This window comes from Anguilla rostrata, chromosome 3, assembly GCF_018555375.3.
Source record: "Anguilla rostrata isolate EN2019 chromosome 3, ASM1855537v3, whole genome shotgun sequence".
NCBI classification, from domain to species: Eukaryota; Metazoa; Chordata; class Actinopteri; order Anguilliformes; family Anguillidae; genus Anguilla; species Anguilla rostrata.
Genome location: NC_057935.1, coordinates 43678476 through 43695910, shown reverse-complemented (window position 1 = coordinate 43695910; position 17435 = coordinate 43678476). Strand labels below are relative to the sequence as shown.

Below are 17435 nucleotides of genomic sequence, written 5' to 3'. Positions count from 1 at the left end.
GCTCTGGCGAATGAGAGGCATCAATTGTAAAGCGCTTTGGATAAAAGCGCTACATAAATGCAGTCCATTTACCATTTACCATTTCACTGTGGTTTAACGCAAGTAATTTTGTGGAGCCTTCTCCATTGTATTCACATGGCACGAATACTGGGAACATCTGCTGTCCCTGTTGACCGTTAGCAGCATCGCCGTCCCTCCCGGTTGGCCGGCTCCCAATTCACTCCCATTCATTTTCAGGACCTCGCCGAAATTAGTAGTTTTAAAGCACGTCTAACTACGGAGGGTAATAGATTGATAACAGGGAGTACTAAGGTCGAAGGTCTCTGTTTTTTTAATATCTGGTGTATTTTCAAAGTTTTATTACAAAAGATTAAATATTTAAAAAGATCCGCTAAAAAAAACAGACCTTTTGAAATAGCCTTTAAACACCCACAGCTTGAATGCCTGTTATTCTTGGTGGAAAGAATCTTTGGCTGCACTCCCCCACTGACCTCTGACATCTGACCTCTGACCTCTCCTGTCTGTGTTCTAGGTTACGCCCACTGGAAGGGCCAGGTACTGACAGCAGACGAGCTGCACGTTCTCTATGAGGGAATCAAGCTGAATAATGTCAACCACTATGACTACGTGCTGACAGGTGAGTCCCCTGCACTCCAAATTCTCCTTCCTGTCACTTGGTCGAGTCCTTTTGGTGAGGGTGTGAGATCCCACAGGCTTCATGTTTGGGATTCCCCAGACATCGCTGTTGAGAAGAGGCTGCGCTCATATTCAACTCAGGCTGGGGGTTGTGACATCAGAGGTGTTTGATTACAGCCTGAAAATAAATCCTCTCCTTGATCCTGTGGTATGCACTGACTTACTTACTAGTGAAATGCATCATGGGTAAATCATTTTTTGGCAGATTAACGTTAGCATATCAGGATTTCTCATGCTGGTAGACAAGCCTTCAAAGTCCTCTCATTTTGCAAAATAAAAGGTTTTAGAACTACAGCCTTTTATAGAGAACTTAGAAGTGCTTTACTGTTTTGATGAGAGGTTCCACATTCATCTAGAAAACGTTAATGTCCATATTTTATATAATCAGTGGGCTGGGTCAGTATTCACACTATTCAGATTTCTGCGGTTTGTATTTGATTTGCTGAGACCGCTTTCATTTTCATTTTATATTGCTTTATTGATTGTCTAAATGTCTGGTATAGCCTAGCTTGCAGTTTTTGTGGGTCCCAGAATAAGGGTGAATTGGACCTTGAAAAGGCTTGAAAGGCCCCAGATTTTGTGGCGTAGGTATGTTTGGAAACTCTTAAAATATACAGTCGCTGTCTGACCTTCTTCATGCTCCTTGAAGGCCATGGAGCCTGGAGAAGGTGAAAAGACTGAAATATTCCAGCTATCTCATCAGGAATTTGCTCAGGTAATAGAATAATTTTGCAGTTCAGTAGAACCTCAGAAATACAAATACCTTGAGCGTGGAGGTCGTTTGGAACTGTGAAATGCAACTCTGAAAGTGATGCTAAAATACACCATTGAAAAAATGTGAGTCCTTTGTTGATTGGAATCCCTGCATCACTATGGCCTTATCTATAAATATAGAATACGGTCATTTTGTAGCTGTAAACATTCAAAAGTCTAATTGGTTGCGCCATTTAGAAAACGCAAATAACATTCTATTTTTTAGACATGCCCCTTGCCCCCGTATATTATTGAGTTTTTAATCAATGGAAAGTTGGACTCGTTTCCGTTTACGCTCACGTTTTTTGCATCAGTGACAATAAGGAGCTTGGTAATGCTAAACTGTGAACGGTCCTTCTGGACTGATACACATTCTGCTGACCGGTCTGTCTGTGGCTTGTATGACTTATGTGTCTGAGGTTCTGCTGTAGCACCGTGCTCTTCTTCTCTGATTTAGGCATAATGCTGAGATTAGGCTACCTTTGACGGGCAGCACCTACAACGAAGTGGTGTGCAGCCAAGGGCCCACGCAGTCTGAAGGGCCAGCCACACCAGGACAGATAAGAGCGACAGGGAGGGTGCGGCTGCGCGGTGTGACGGTTTGGGAACGGTGCTTATGAACCTGGGCGGCGGTGGAGCGTTGGCACGGCACCCTTGAGCGCAGGAGCTCAACCTGAACCGCTGCCGTAAAAATATCCAGCTGCGGAAGCTGGGCCAGATAAGCGCCGCTAGATACGGCGTCTGCTAAACGCCTAATTGTAACGTAACGAGACGATGCGGGGAGGCGCATCGAGCGGATCCCGGCGCGGCGCGCCGTAAATCAAGGTCGAGCGAGCCTTTTCACCGGCCGTCGGCCGCGATTGACGCCGGAGTCGCCGCCCTCTGGGCTCGGCGCTCGGGCTCGAGCCGCCGCGTCCGCCACCGAGGCGGTTTGTATACGGCCGGTAACCTCCCCGCCGCCGGCCATTAGCATTCTGTCCTGCGCCTGTCCCGAAGTTCTCCCAGTCCTCCCGGATGGAGGCGGCGGCGGCGGCGGCGGCGGCGGCGGTGGCGGGTTAGGCGGGCGATAATGATGAAATGTAAAATGGCTGGTTCGACGCGGGTCCTGCGGGAGGGCGGCGATTGAGAGGACGGAGCCCGTTTCGCCCGCTTTGTTTTATTCGGATTGACGCTTTCGGGACCTTTCGGTCACGCGGTGCGTGCGTCTGGGCGGAGAGAGTGGGGGGGGGAGAGCGCTCCCTGATAGATTACGTCTCCTTCGATGTCACCTTGAGAATGACAGCGTGACACGCGGTAAAAAGAGGGGGGGAGAGAGAGAGAGAGAGAGTGGAGAAAGTCGGGCGAAAGGGACAATGAGCAAAGAGAAAAAGAATGAATCTCTTTAAAAGAAGACAGGACAGTGTGAGACGAGAAGAGAGGAAAGTGAGGTAAAAAGGGAAGAGATGTGAACAAATTGGAGAGAGTGAAGAGATGGATGAAAGGAATTAAAGATGGTCGAACGGGGAATGGAAGAAAGAGAGAAAGCGAGAAGGAGAGGGATAGTTTAAGCTGCATTGCTAATGTTTTCGCTCCTTTTCTATCCCCATTTCTCCCTTTTTTCCACTTTGTCCTTTCCTGTTCCCTCTGCTTCTTTCCCTCTCTGTCCCCTGCCTCCCCCCCCCCGCCTCTCTGCCTACTGTAATCTGCTTCTCACCATGCTAACTGAGCGACCAATCAGAAATGACATATCTCTGAAACCTCCCGCCTACAGTCGCACAGTTCCCTTTGAAGCAGCTGGGGAGGCAGAGCCAGTTTAACTCACGAGTGACAGTTTTGTCCACTAATCACAGTCCTCAGGACAAAAACCTTTGGGGTCCAGAATGCATTGCCTTTTTTTTGGCAGAGGGGGGGTGTGGAGGCGGGTGGGGATTTTTAAAGAAGGCAGTACTCCAGTCCTGCAGATGCAGTGATCCGGATTTAAAGACCATTAACCATACAGAATCAGACCCAGACCCATTTGTACCTGCACATTGCTCAGTTCTGTTTACGTCAAAGTGCAGGAGTTACTAGCCTGTACTTATACTGCAGCTATCACTACTACAACTTGCTGTTACTTGCTATTCCTCTTGCACTAAAACTACTACAGCTGATACTACTATTAGTACTGCTGCTAAATGGATGCTGTGTAGTAGCAGTATCACTGGTAGCTGTAGTAGTGGGCATTGTGACAGCACTGTTATTTCCACGGCAATGGGCAGGGGTTGTTAGCCTTGAGCCTACGGCTAATAGAACTACAACTGTTGCTACTACAACTCCTAGCACACCTATAACTGCTTATACTAATACTAGTAATGCTGCTGCTTTACCTCCATGTATTGCATCCATCCAGTTGCAGGTGGTCTTATCCATGGCGAATTACAACACAAATCACGGGATTGCATTCAAATAGGCTAATAAGGACTACAGCCATGGAAGAAGAGGATGATTAATAATATTCAGAGAGAGTTATTGACACTGTGACAGTGCTGTAGTGTCAGTAACAATGTTGTAGTGAGTGCTGCTACTGCTACTAATGCAGCAACCACTCCTGCTGCAACTGCTTTTAATTCCGTAAATACAACTACTACTGCTACCATTCTTTTACTAATACTACTGTACTGCTAATAATGCAATTACTTTAATACTTGTTCTCCCCACCACTGGGCCTACTTGTGTCATTATTAATGATAATTACGGGAATATAATGTGCTTCTTAATAGCTATATAAAGACTGCATTCATTGTTTTTATTGAGGTTGTATCAGGGGTTATTAATATCAGTATAATGTTCGTATAATGGGTCTGTTAATGTAGATGCCCTGTTGTTATATTAATGTTGGAATAATTGGATAATAATGATACAACGGATATATTTAAAACTGTATGCTAATTTAGAAAATCTGTCAGGTGTTGCCTCCGGATGGAACATTAAGATGTTCAGCAGCGAAATCGACGCAGTCACAATGACACGTGGCGGAGTTCGTAGGGCAGCCGACTTTCGAGCCATATACCCATTCCCCCCACACAGCTGGGGGCTCGATCCCCTGCACGGCACTCTCTCAGTCCCTTTCCCTCTGTCTGAATAAAGTTTAAAAAAAATACGAAAGGAGGGTGGGCTGTCCTCTCCCCTTTAAAAAAAAACTAATAAACGAATTCAGCGCAGGGATGTTCAGTTGACGCAGAGCTCGGAACCGGCCCACACACCTGCACGCGCTCACTCTCTCATTTACACACACACGCGCGCTCATGCGGATATGCGCGCACGCACCCACACACACACACGCACACAAACATTAATTGTTATACGCGATAAGGAACCGCGTCGTCAGCAGCGCGGGTGGAATTTCTCCCGCCGCCCTTATCGGCATTCTTCGCCGTGGCACCTGTGCGGAGTCAGCACTGCAGGGCTGTGAGAGACAGGTACGCTACAAAGGACCCGGCACCCTCTCCCTCTCCCTCCCCCTCCGCCCGCGCTCCCGACTGACGCACTGGGGCCTCTGACTCAGTGCGGGAAGCAGGATGTGAGAAGGTACGAGTGTGCGAACGCGTATGACCGTAATGGACCGGAACAGCAGGCCGTTTAGCCCGTCTGGCCTCCTCGTTTACCCGTGATCCAGGAGGGATCCAGCACTGCATCTAGCCTGGACCTCCATGTTCTCTGCCTCTACTCTACTGCATGACCTGGCAGACTGCTCCAGGCATCGATAGCTCTCTGTGTAGAAAAATACTCTTCGTATCATGCAAATACAGTGCCTTCAGAAAGTTTTAACCTCCACGTTAATTATTTCCTGTTTTGGTGTGTTGCAAAGTCATACCAACATATATTTAAATTGATTATTTTTCTATTCCCAAACAAAGAAACTGTAACATCAAAATGAAATGAAGTATTTAGATTTTGTCTGAATTAGGTTAAGGACTTAATTGATAAATGTTAGGGTTGCTTTTCAGCAGGAGAGACTGGGAAGCTGGTTGGCATCAGAGGCAAGATGGATGAGCTAAATACAGGGTAATCCTTGAGTCGGTTGAGTGAGTTTCAGTCTGGAGATCTGCATTTAGGCCAGAGATCGATGTTCCAACAGGATAATCGGCCAAAGCGGCAGCAAAAACTAAAAGAATGGCTAAAACAAGAAGGGTCAGCAGTCTGGAATGGCCCAGACTTAAATTCTGTTGAAAGTCTGTGGTCTGGAAATTGGTGTCCACTGAGGCCCCTCATCTAACTTAGCAGGGTTGGAGAAAATTGGCACGGATGTCGGATGTCAGATTGGGCAAAAATTAGCATCATAAATGTTTTATTTTGTTGCTGAATGGAAAAAAAATGAAGATGAATTGTAATTTAAGGTGTAAAAGGACAAAATGTTCCTGTTACAGGAGTTTGAGGGGGCGAATACTTTCTGAAGGCACTGTCGGTATGTGCAGTGCGGTGTCGTTCGACTGGTCTTCCGCGCGTCCTGCTCCTGTTGAGTTTCCAGAATATGCGCGTCCGTGCGGCGCCGTCATGCGCCGTTAGCGTAATGGGAGGAGAAAACCCCCCCGAGAGCTCTCGGCCGCTGTCAGGACGCTCTCGCGGCGTCTCTGCGCTGTCACACTCCGTTAGCGGCTCCTCCGAGCGCCGGGGACCCCGAGATGGCGTGCCTCCTGGCAGCAGCCTCCGCAGATGACTGGGCCGGACTCTCCTCCCGAACGCGCCCCGCCAGCTCGCCGGGTCCCAGGGGCCCTCTGGATGTCCTCTGGTCCTCACAGCTGCGGGCACCCAGTCGGCCAGCAGAGGGCGTTTACCCTGAAAGAAGCCCTCACTACGGGAAATTTTGCACCGCTCTCCAGGGCTGCTGGTTAGAGTCAACACTGGCACAGTCAGGATTCGATACCAGACCCCGGGTTGCGCTGAACCCCTAAGGCTTGACGGGATGAGCCACCCGGCATCCCACAGCTGGAGCTCTAACGTGGTGTGAAAGCACGTATGGAGTCATTCCTTCTCTTTGAAACACAAAGGCAGCCACCTAGCCTGCCAGGCTTACTTTTTTTGTTCCAAGCCAGGCAAAAGCAGTTCAGTCAAGAGTGAAAACCCTGGCCAGTTTTGTGTCATAGCAATTTCTTTCTGACCAATCGCATCAGCTCAGTAAAGACTCGGGTCTCGAGTGAAGACAGCGATTCAAACCAGTTCCAGCTAACTATGAAGCGCAGGGAAGTAGTGCACTAGCTAGAGGAGGCATGGATTCACCACATCACCGCCCTGTGAACAAAACCTGTCCAGTGTCTATACTGAGACCTCCTGGTACGCCAGTTGCTGCTGCAGTAAGTTCTCTTCCCAGAAGGTGAAATGAGAGCGCCGTGCGGTCCGACCGACCGTCCGGTCCGCCCGGCTCGACCGCAAGACTTGTGAAGGCGGGAACGCCAGACCTCTGGCCTCTTCCCGCACCTGTTGTCACCGAGAACGGAGAATTGACGAATGGCCCATTCCCGGGCCGGTCGATCCTCAGGATTGACCGTCGAGAAGCAGGGGAATCGATTACGCGGCAACAAAAGCCTGAATCGGCGTAATAAATAACGGCGCTCCTGCCCCGTCTTTTTGCGCGGCGTTCTGTCACCCTTTCATTCAGCCATCTGCTGTCAGCCTCCCCTCGGCTGGGCTCCGGGTTCCAGGTTTTAACGCGAGGTAACGGGGCTGGATGAGTGGCGGGCTGAACGGATGAGCTCACACTGCCCTCAAGAGGATTTTTACCCAAACTGTCTCCTTCAATCTTAATTTCAGCCATGGTTTGGCTGACTGCCTTTTCCCTTTCTTCTGAATCTGCAAAAGAATCAATTCCTTTAATTACTCACAAGGAGGAATGGACTCTGAGATTGACTCCGTATTGGATTTTCGGTGCAGGCCATAAGTATTTGGACAGTGACCCAGATTTTTGCTGTTTTGGCTCAGTACTCTAGTGCATTTGAAATGAAACGGCGATGACGAGGTTGAAGCGAAGACTGCCGGCTTTAACGTGAGGGTATTGCTTTCCATATCAGGTGAACCGTGTAAGAAATTCAGCCCTTTTTATACATAGTTCCCTCATCCTTCATAGTTCCCCCAAAACAACAAAAAATTGTGTCACTGTCCAAATACTTAGGGACTGCACTGCACTATTTATACTTCAGTGTTTCATTGTTGTTTTTACCCACAATCCTTTTCTTTTCCACAGGGTACACCAGAGACACGTCCTTCCTGGAGATGGTGGTGGACATCGTGCAGGAGCTGAAGAGGGCGAACCCTAACCTTGTGTACGGTGGGTCCCTGTCATGTCCTTTTGCAGTTTAACCTCTAGACCTTTAAGCGTATATGTACAACATTGTTATTGGATCTTTCCTTTATGCTTGACACAAGTTTTTTTTTTTTCTATTTTGAACACCATGAATATCGACCCATCCTAATGATTTTCCTTTCATATCTCTGCTTGGCCTGGAGGTGATTTATGAGAGGGAGTGAGTTTGCAGCATTAACTCTATTTTTCTTTCAGGAGGCCTTGCTGATTTTTAAAAATAAAATGCATTTTTATCACTTTCATTGACGGCAACATCTCCTGACTCAGGTCTGGCTCCGGGCTCAGGCTTTTAAAACAGCCTGCCTCAGTTCGGTCTACATCATGTCTGTCCGTTTCGGTCCATCGGTGGAAGGGAGGGAGGAGGGAGAGAGAGAGGGAGGGAGGGAGGATGCGTTTTGAGTCCAGGCCATTTATTACCCTGCTGGAGCGCTTGGTTATTTGATGGTGGTGCAGAGGGATCTTTGAAAGACTGAACTTGGATGGAGAAACCCCTGTGCTGTGAATCGGGGTTCTGTGGCGCTTCCCTCTCTGGCCTCCGTGGGGCAGTAGCGCTGGCTGACAGGGGTGCCTTGGCTTCCTTAGTGCCTCTTTCTTCCTCTCCTCCTCTGACTCTTGCTGCCATCATCCCTGCGTCTTCCTCCTTTCTTCTGTCTTTCACTCTGTTTCTCTCATCTTTTTCCTCGTCCTCTGATTTTTCCCCTCATTCTTCCTCCCTCTCGTCTCTCGACTGTCTTTCTTTCCTTTTCACTCTTTACCCTCTTTCCTTGCTCTCGCACCTTTTCCCTCTTCCCTCCTTCCTTCTCTCCCTCTTCCTCTCCCTCTCTCTTTCCCTTTTTTCTCTACCTGGCCTTAGATGTCGCTTCTTTAACTGGGGGTGTCCCTGCAAGCCATTCTGGGATATCGAGGGTGGCATTTGGGAGGACCAGTGCAGAGGGTGAGAGAGCCCTTCCTGTGCTCAAGGTCACTGCTGTCGTCGTCGTTCCCCCCCCCCCCCCCCCCGTATGGCTGCTGGAGCGGGAAATGGCCCCCGTCAGCCACGCAGAGCAGAGGGAGCGCGCTCATGAATGAGACGCGTTATCGCCTCCGCCGCTGACGTCACGCGCCTCTCAAACGCTCTGCGGGGGGGGGGGGGGGCGCGACCAGTGGGGGACGTTCAGCCAGACGGACTCTGTTCTCTCATTCTGCTGCTCTCACTCCTGCCCCATTCGCGTGTATCCATACAGGAGGCCCTGTGCACCTTCTCCTTCTGATGTGTTTGTTTGTTTCTCGTGTGGGAGAGAATGAGAGGCAGAGAGAGAGAGCGATAAGGAGGTGTTTTTCTTTATTAAATGAAAAAATTAGATATTGTGAAAACTCTTTCTGTTTTCTGTGTTTTATGACGTGCATGAGTACTCGTATTTTTTTCTTCGTTGACTATTTCATATCTTATGAATTTGAATGATATCTGTCTAATTGTCTGGTTGTGAAGAGACAATAGCAGTTTGCCATTTAGTAATTAATTAGCCATTTAGAAAGGTGTGCTTGTGTGTGTATGTGTGCGTGTGTGAGTCTTCGTGTGTGCGTGTGTATGCCTGTGCGTGTATGTGTCTTTGTGTGCGTGTGTGTATGTGTATGTGTCTTTGTGTGCGTGTGTGTCTTTGTGTGCGTGTGTGTATGTGTATGTGTCTTTGTGTGCGTGTGTGTATGTGTATGTGTCTTTGTGTGCGTGTGTGTATGTGTATGTGTCTTTGTGTGTGTGTATGTGAGTCTTGTGTGTACGCGTGTGCGTTGAATTGAGTGCTCAGTGTGTTCTGTCCTTTTCCTCCGCAGTGTGTGACCCGGTGCTGGGGGATCATGGCTCTATGGTGAGTGTGAGGTTTTATTTGCTTTCTCTCACCTTCTCTCCATGTGTTCCTTTCTCATTTTCTCTCTCTTCCTGTCTCCCTCGGCCCCACTGAGAGCTGCAGGGTCAAATGGTTTTCATTGTTACTCAGCACTTAATTGATCAATTAAAGCAGTTGTTTACACTGCTATCTCATTTCGTCTGATTTCTTGGGTCTGAACTGCTTGCTAATTTAATGCGAAAACAAAATCTAGCAGACCAGTGCTTTATCCCCTCCATCTCCCTCTCAATTTCTCTTCTCCCTCCTTCTCTGCATTCCTCTATTCTGTCTGTATTGATTTGAAACGTTTTGTTATGTATTCTGAAGCAGAAACTCTGTCGTACCTTCTGTAAATGCACACCCACACACATATGCAAACACAAATGCACAACATTTCCTCCCCTATTGCAGTATATATCCCGGTATGTGTATTATAGTGCGTGGTTCTATGTGAGGCAGATAGCAGTGGGCTCTCACGCTGTGGTGGAGGGGTACTTACCTGCTCATTTACTTGCCTTACCTGTGCTGTAGCACACCGAGCCGTTACTGTGGTAGAAAGCTGTCACCCAGCCCTGCGCTGTCTGAGGATGAAAGGGCGCAGCGGGATCTTCTCTCTCAGCGAATCCGGGATTAATTAACGCCCGCTGTGATGTTGCACTTTGCGTAAGAAGAGGGATTTGTAGAATGCGGGGGCAGTTGGTGATGTCACAGCCTGTTATTTCAGTGAGGCAGATTATACGCAGAGTCTCCCTCCCTCCTGTGAGGAGCGTGGGGAACGCAAAGTGATTCAAGTGTGTCTGGGAAGGGAATTGTGTTGTATTTTTAGTTGATGTGATCGTTTTGATTACTGATTGTGCGGGCTTGATTATTGTGCCCTCCCCCATCCCATTTGTGTTTGCAGTATGTTCCAGAAAACCTCCATCCTGTCTACAAGAACAAGGTGGTCCCTGTGGCTGACATTATCACACCCAACCAGTTTGAGGCAGAGTGAGTTATCGGGCTGCTCGCATGTCTGTGAATGTCAGAAATGGCACTTATGTGTCTGTGAATGCTACAGAAATGCCGTTTTGTATGTCTGTGAATGCAACAGAAGCACTGGGTGTATGGGGAGTAATTCTGTTTGTACCGCAGGCTGCTAACAGGGAAGAATGTCAGCACAGAGAAGGATGCAGTGGAGGTGAGTCTAGTGGAGGTGTACATATACAATATATCTCATCTGTACTGTACTGTACCTCACACTGTACTTACACTACTTCACATCTACACTACTGAATGTGTGTATACACTACATCACATCTACACTACTGAATGTGTGTATATACTACACACATTTACACTATATGTGCATATACACTACACACATCTACTCTATATGTGTGTATACACTACACACATCTACACTATATGTGCATATGCACTACACACATCAACACTATACAGTATGTGTGTATACCACATGTACACTATACTTTTGTATACACCACATCTATATGCACTACAGGATGCCAAATCTACACTAAACTGCAGCTACATATTTACCTCACCCCATCTCCACTGTACTATGCTGCATCAGCACATGCACTACATCATACCTGCACCTAGACTGCAGCGCGAGCCGGTTTGCAAGTGCTCGATTCCCAGCAGAAATACACGTGTTTGTCCCTGTCTCACCTGTGCAGGTGATGGACCTGCTCCACAACATGGGCCCTGACACGGTGGTCATGACCAGCTCTGACCTGCCCTCCCGGCTGGGGGACCGCTTTCTGGTGGCCCTGGGTAGTCAAAGGACAGGTAAGACCAATGTTCCATACTCCTGTGCGCGTATGTGTATGTGTGTGTTTGTGTGCATTTGTGTGTGTGTGTGTGTGTGTGTGTGTGTCTCTCTCTCTGTGAGTGTGTGTGTGTGTTTGTGTGTAATGATTGTGTGTGTTTGTGTGTAATGATCTGTGAGTGAGACTGTGTATGGCCATTAAGTCTATTTATTTGTGTGTATGACTGTGTGTGTGTGTGTGTGTTCCTGTCCCCTCCAGTGAAGCCGGATGGAACCAGGTCGACCCAGCGGATCCGGATGGAGATCCCCAAGGTGGATGCGGTTTTTGTGGGGACAGGAGACCTGTTCGCTGCCATGATGCTGGCCTGGACTCACTACCACCCCAATGACCTCAAGGTCAGGAAAACTAACCCACCAGCAAACGCAACCCAAGACCAACCCAGAACCTTACCCCAATCCAGAAATAACCTGCTGCTCCTTACAGAGATACAGGCACTAGAAGTGTCATTGGCACATAGTTTTCAACTGTAGGATTCATTTTCAAATTTGAATGCCCTTCATTTAATCATAGTAACAAATGCATAGTTGATTATTACATTATGCGTGCACACACACATACACATGCATGCTCACCTACCCAAAAACCAGAATTTTTGAACCCAGAATTATTGGGGAGCAAAGATATCATAAGTAAATCTCTCAATTCAATTCAATTCAATTCAATTCAATTCAATTCAATTCAATTCAATTCAATTCAATTCAATTCAATTCAATTCAATTCAATTCAATTTCAGTTTCTCTCTCTCTCTTTCTCTCACTCTCTCTCCCTCCTCTCCTCTCCATTCTCCTCCCCTATGCAGTAGTATTGTCAGTCATAGAAATATCTTGGAATATGCTTCTGTTTTAACCTGGATGGTCCTGTCTCTCTCTCATTTCAGTCAGCCTGTGAGAAGACCTTCTCCGTCATGCATCATGTTATACAGAGGACTATCTCCTATGCTCATGGTAAGATGCAAGAGCCTGTGTGTGTTTACACGTGTGTGACATTGCTGGTGTGTGTGTGCGTGTGCATGTATGTGATTTTTGTCTCATATCCCCAAACGTTCTTCACCACATTTCTTCCTCCTGATTTAGTGCTTAATTGTAATTGTAGGCGTGCTCCACTGTATTCCGAAACAAAACACATGATAGTCATTGGTGTTCTGTGATCTTCACAATCTCCTTTCCTCTCTCCCTCTAACTCCCCTTCCTTCCCCTCTTTTTTGCACTTTCTCCTTCTCCCTTTCTTTTCCCCTCCCTTCTTTCTCTCTCCATTCTCAATCCTCCTTTCCCCCTTTTGCCCATTCCTCTTGTTCCTTCCTTCCTTCCCCTGTCTCATTCCTTCTGTTTCTCCTCTTTCCCTCCTACTCCATCTCTTCCTCTCTCTTTTCTCCGTCCCGCCTCCCTCTCTTCTCCTGCCTCGCTCTCTCCCTCCTCCTCTTCCTCTCAGACATGGCTGGTCCGGGTCGAAGGCCCAGCCCGGCGCAGTTGGAGCTGCGTATGATCCAGAGCAAAGCAGACATTGAGGACCCGGCCATCGTGGTGGAGGCCACTGTGCTATAGAGCACCCCCCCACCCCCCCGCCCCACCTCCTCTACCCTGCCCCCCCACCCCACCCCACCCTAACACACAACCGCACAATGTATAGATGTTGTACATTTTGACCTGTAATGTGACATTGCCTTAGAAACAGAGCACAACATTTCCATGAGCCGAGTTCAGCAGGGTACCGACGGAGGAGGGCGGGGGAGGTGGGGAGGGGCGGGGGGAGGGTTCCCTGATCACTCTCTGACTCCCTCGCCCTCTCACTCCCTCTTTGAGCTTCTCTAACCTCTTTACAAGTCCTGCACATACAGTCCCACTGTGCCCCTGGAACTGTGTCTCCCACACAAAAACCCACAATCCCGAGCTGTCCTCTGGCTTGGGATCACGGTTAAGAGGGCAAAAGGGTACAATAGGTCAGTGCTTTTGGGCTTGTTTTGCACTACGTCCAGTCCTGGGGGGCTAGTGTGTCTGCTAGATTTTGTTTTGTTTCAGCACTTAACTGCTTAATGTAAGTCAATGATTGGCTAACGAGTTCACACGTCTGGTTTCCAAGGCCTATATTTGCTGCTGATTTTAAGGAAACTACAAAAACCTCCTGACACGAGGCCCTTTGGGAGTTGTGGACCCCTTTTTTAAATGGACTTCAGGGCTCTGAGTGGTCATGTTCTTTGGCTCTTAACTGGCCCTTGTCATGGACCATTTGTGGTCCTGTTTCAGTCTTATTGAGGGTTAAAAAATGAGCGACCGTACACCCATATCATGAAAATAATTGACCCAATCGGATCCTCTCTTGGCCTCATGTCAAAAAGCAAAAAGAAAAACAAGTTCAAATGCGAAGACAAAAGGTGGGCAATCTGTTTGCATCGAAGGGGGTTTTTTAGTGGACGAGTCTTAACATTGTGTTTGAATGAGATTTAATCCACAATTGTGACGTGTATTCATAAATCATTTCCAGTAAGTCTACTGCAGTGGTTTTGAGAAAGCGTGTCCCATTGTGCTCATGAATCATGGTCGTCATATGCAATTTCTTAACCTTGCACATTTCCAACAACATTGTGATTTTGTTGTTGTTCACTTTGAAATGGCAGAAGTCTATCATTTCAAAGTTTAAACTGTAAGATTTGTAGGTGTGTTTTACTGTTTTGTTTGTTAGTCCCTTTTATGACATGCAATAATTTATTATTTTTTACATTTCATTTTAACTGAATTACTTGCAATGATAATCATACAACACTGGTCTATACATAAACAACCATTTAGCATGGTGATAATTAATTGATATTTAATTTTTTAATTAATTTATTTTTAAACTGCATATCACAGGAAGAGATGTGTGTCAACATGAAAAATATCAAACTGCCTCTGTAGTGAAAAGAAGAGCAAACCGTAAACTGTTTGTAAGTCTGTGCCAACAATGAAATCAACCCCTATTTACAAAAAGTGCCAAATTACCAGTTGCTGCTTGGTTATATTAATGTAAATTACAAATAAAAAGATGACGTTTTTAAATTAAAATCACTGGTTTCCATTGCTGGTCTTGTTAATTTCCCCAGCTGTGATTGTGATTCTGGTCCTGTAACATAGTGAACCTTTTTGAAATCTGTCATATCATAACCAACCTAACTATTCTCAGTTGTCTTGCAACATCCATTTCCCACAGTCCATTGCAGTCCAGCTTGGCTTACTCATAGACCTGCAGTCTTCTGTCCATTTCCATCATCCTAATGGTGTTCAGTTCAAACCTCTAATGTTGAGGTCATGAGACAGCACTAGGGGTGGGGATTGGAGCGGGCGTGTCTGTGCAGGACCAATCGGAGGTTAGCCCAGCTCTGACTGACACATACTGACTCTTAAGCTTTCCATGAACCTGTGAACTGTTTAATCTCTGTTCCAGCTGTGCGTATGTGTACGTGTGTATGTGTGTCTGTCGTCTGTAAGTGGGGTTTGGGGGGGTGGGGGGGCAGTTGAGTGGGCGTGGGAATCGTGTTTCCATGTTTTTTCTTCTCAAAGGAAGAAAGAAAAAGTGAGAAGTTCTGTACCCACCAGAAGTGGGAAATGGTTTAGCTTCCGGCATTTTCTTGGTAGAGCCAGTTTCTGTAAATTTAGACCGACCAAAGTTCAAAGACATTTTCTCCCCATCTCTATGGATGAGCACTCATGGCAGGTGCTGTTTGTGTGTGTGCATATTTGTGCACCTGCACCTGCATCTGCCTTGAACCTAAAAAAATCTGAAATATCCTGGCGTAATCGTGAGCTTTACCAGAGCCCTCACAGCAAGCGTGTGAGAGATGGTGTGCGTGGGCGTGCATCTTCTGGCAAGATGCACCAGTCGACCTGATGACCCTATCAAAAGAGCTGCCCGGGCGGGGGGGTTCATGCGACCAAACTAGCCCAGGTCTCCGAGCGCATGCCCTGCAGGAAACCATGGCAACCATTCCAGACACTGGCAACACAGTGTAGCCCCCCCTCCCCCCACCCCACTGAGAAAAGGAGTGAGGAGGGTCTTCAGTTGATTGAAGAAAAAAAATGGTGTAAATACGTGTAAATATGTAAATGGAGAGAAAAGTTGTGCAGAGTGTGGTGAAACCATGTGGGCTAGTGTGCCAGCTCTGGTATAGTTCTTTGCCATCAGTGCAAACCCAAGCTGGATTTTCGTCCTTAACCAAACCCCCCTGCCTATTCTTTATTATGCCAGAGCAGAACTTGTCTCCGCACCACTCTCAGAACAGGGGTCTTCAACCCTAACCCTAGAGAGGTCATGCTGGATTTGTTATTACTGAGCTCTTAAAGTTCGCCCAAAAATGAAATTAAGTTTCCACTAACCCAGAGTACTATCTGTCTGTCCAGATAATTTCTCTGAGATTTGATGAGTTTTCTAGATATCCACTGCAGCTCATCCTGATACAACAGACCACAATGGGTCCATATTTTTGTGGCACTCAATGCGCCAGAAATTGATGTGGAAAAACTCAACAGCAACGTCACTTTCCATGTATCATGCCACATTTAGTCATGAACATCCACAGAACTTAATTTGTACACCAAGAACTTCTACCTAAGTATCCCAACTGTGTATCCATGCAGGCTCAACCCAAGCACACCATAGAGTGTTAGTTTGTAGTTCTAAAACCTGGAAATGATGTAGCATTTTTGAGCCATGGGTTCCCTCTGTAGATTTCAAATACCTTTTTCCAATTTTATGTTATGTCTGTTGTTAACATAAACTGAAGCAAGTTTCACATTTTTGTACTTCAACATAAATTAAACCCGTTAATATTTAAACCAAGAATTTTGAAGATATGTGCTTTATTAAAGTAAAATGTGAGCAAGTTGCTATATTGAAGCTACAACAAACGATTTTGTTCCGCCAGTGTCCTGTCAGCACCACTGAAGTTTCATACTAGTCCCCCTGCTATTTGCTGAGATATGCACGTTTGGTGTAATTCGGTAGAAGTAGTAGTTCTTGATGAAACCAAAGACAAATTAAGCTCTGTGGATGTTCTGAGTGACTGGCATTATATTTAGAAAGAGACGTTTTGCGAAATGTAAACTTTCAGCACATTGAGTACCACAAAAATATGGGTCTGATGAGGTCCGTTGTATCAGGGTGAACTGCAACGGATATCTACAGAACTTCAATCAAATCTCAGCTGAATGGATAGATAGTACTCTAGGTAAGAGAAAACACCTTAATTTCATTTTTGGGTGAACTGCCACTTCAAATGATCAATTAAAGAAGTTCTAAGCTAAAAACAAATACCACAAGCATCTCTGTGGGTCTCCAGAACCAGGGATGGGGCCTGTCCGGCTCACAGTATATAAAAAAAATAATATTAAAAAAATGTTTAATATATATATATATATATAAAAACAGGTATTTCAGATTCTGAGTGGACCAAACTGAATCACAGAACTGAGTCCCCCCCCCCCCCCCTTTCCCCATACCTCGGTCTTGCACAGTAAAGCTAAGTGCCCCTGGCTACATTTGCCCCCCTAGTCTTGACCACTGTGCTGCCAGGAGTGTTGCAGCTCGTCTAAGCAGGGCCAGCAGTGAAGCGTCTCGATTGCATGTGCGCGCTCCGCAGTCTGTGTACAGGAAACGGGTTACGACACCGCGAATATCGACCACTCCGGCGGCGGTCGACGGCGTCAGACGAAGCAAACTGTGATTTCCCTGAGCGCGCGTGAACGCCCCCTACCTCCTTGCCTTTGTGTCTGTATCTGTCCCTTAGCAGTTAAAACAGTGACCACCAGTCTTTGCTTGGCTCTTTGTTTTTTTTGTTGTTGTTTTTTGGTTTCTTATTTTTGAAGATGTTTATTTTTCAATTTTCTTTTCTTAATGGGAGAATAAAAATAAATCAATAAAAGTGTATGACTGTTTGGTAAAGTTTTTAGTGATTTGGTTTTTTAGTCTGAGTATTTTATATCATGTTAAAACGAAGATTGTAGTGTA

The 17435-nt window shown here is 46.6% G+C and overlaps 1 protein-coding gene across 1 annotated transcript in view; it reads left to right on the top strand.

Annotated features, from left to right (window-relative positions):
* LOC135250930 (pyridoxal kinase-like) overlaps positions 1-17354 on the top strand; it is a 29230-nt gene extending 11876 nt beyond the window's left edge. Inside the window, exons 3-11 of the mRNA XM_064327774.1 lie at positions 533-637; positions 7646-7729; positions 9575-9609; positions 10529-10614; positions 10759-10804; positions 11307-11418; positions 11658-11794; positions 12337-12403; positions 12888-17354. Of these exons, the coding sequence (XP_064183844.1) occupies positions 533-637; positions 7646-7729; positions 9575-9609; positions 10529-10614; positions 10759-10804; positions 11307-11418; positions 11658-11794; positions 12337-12403; positions 12888-13000 (785 nt within the window). The 3' untranslated portion in view covers positions 13001-17354. The remainder of the gene's footprint in view (positions 1-532; positions 638-7645; positions 7730-9574; positions 9610-10528; positions 10615-10758; positions 10805-11306; positions 11419-11657; positions 11795-12336; positions 12404-12887) is intronic.
* The last annotated feature ends 81 nt before the right edge of the window (positions 17355-17435 follow it).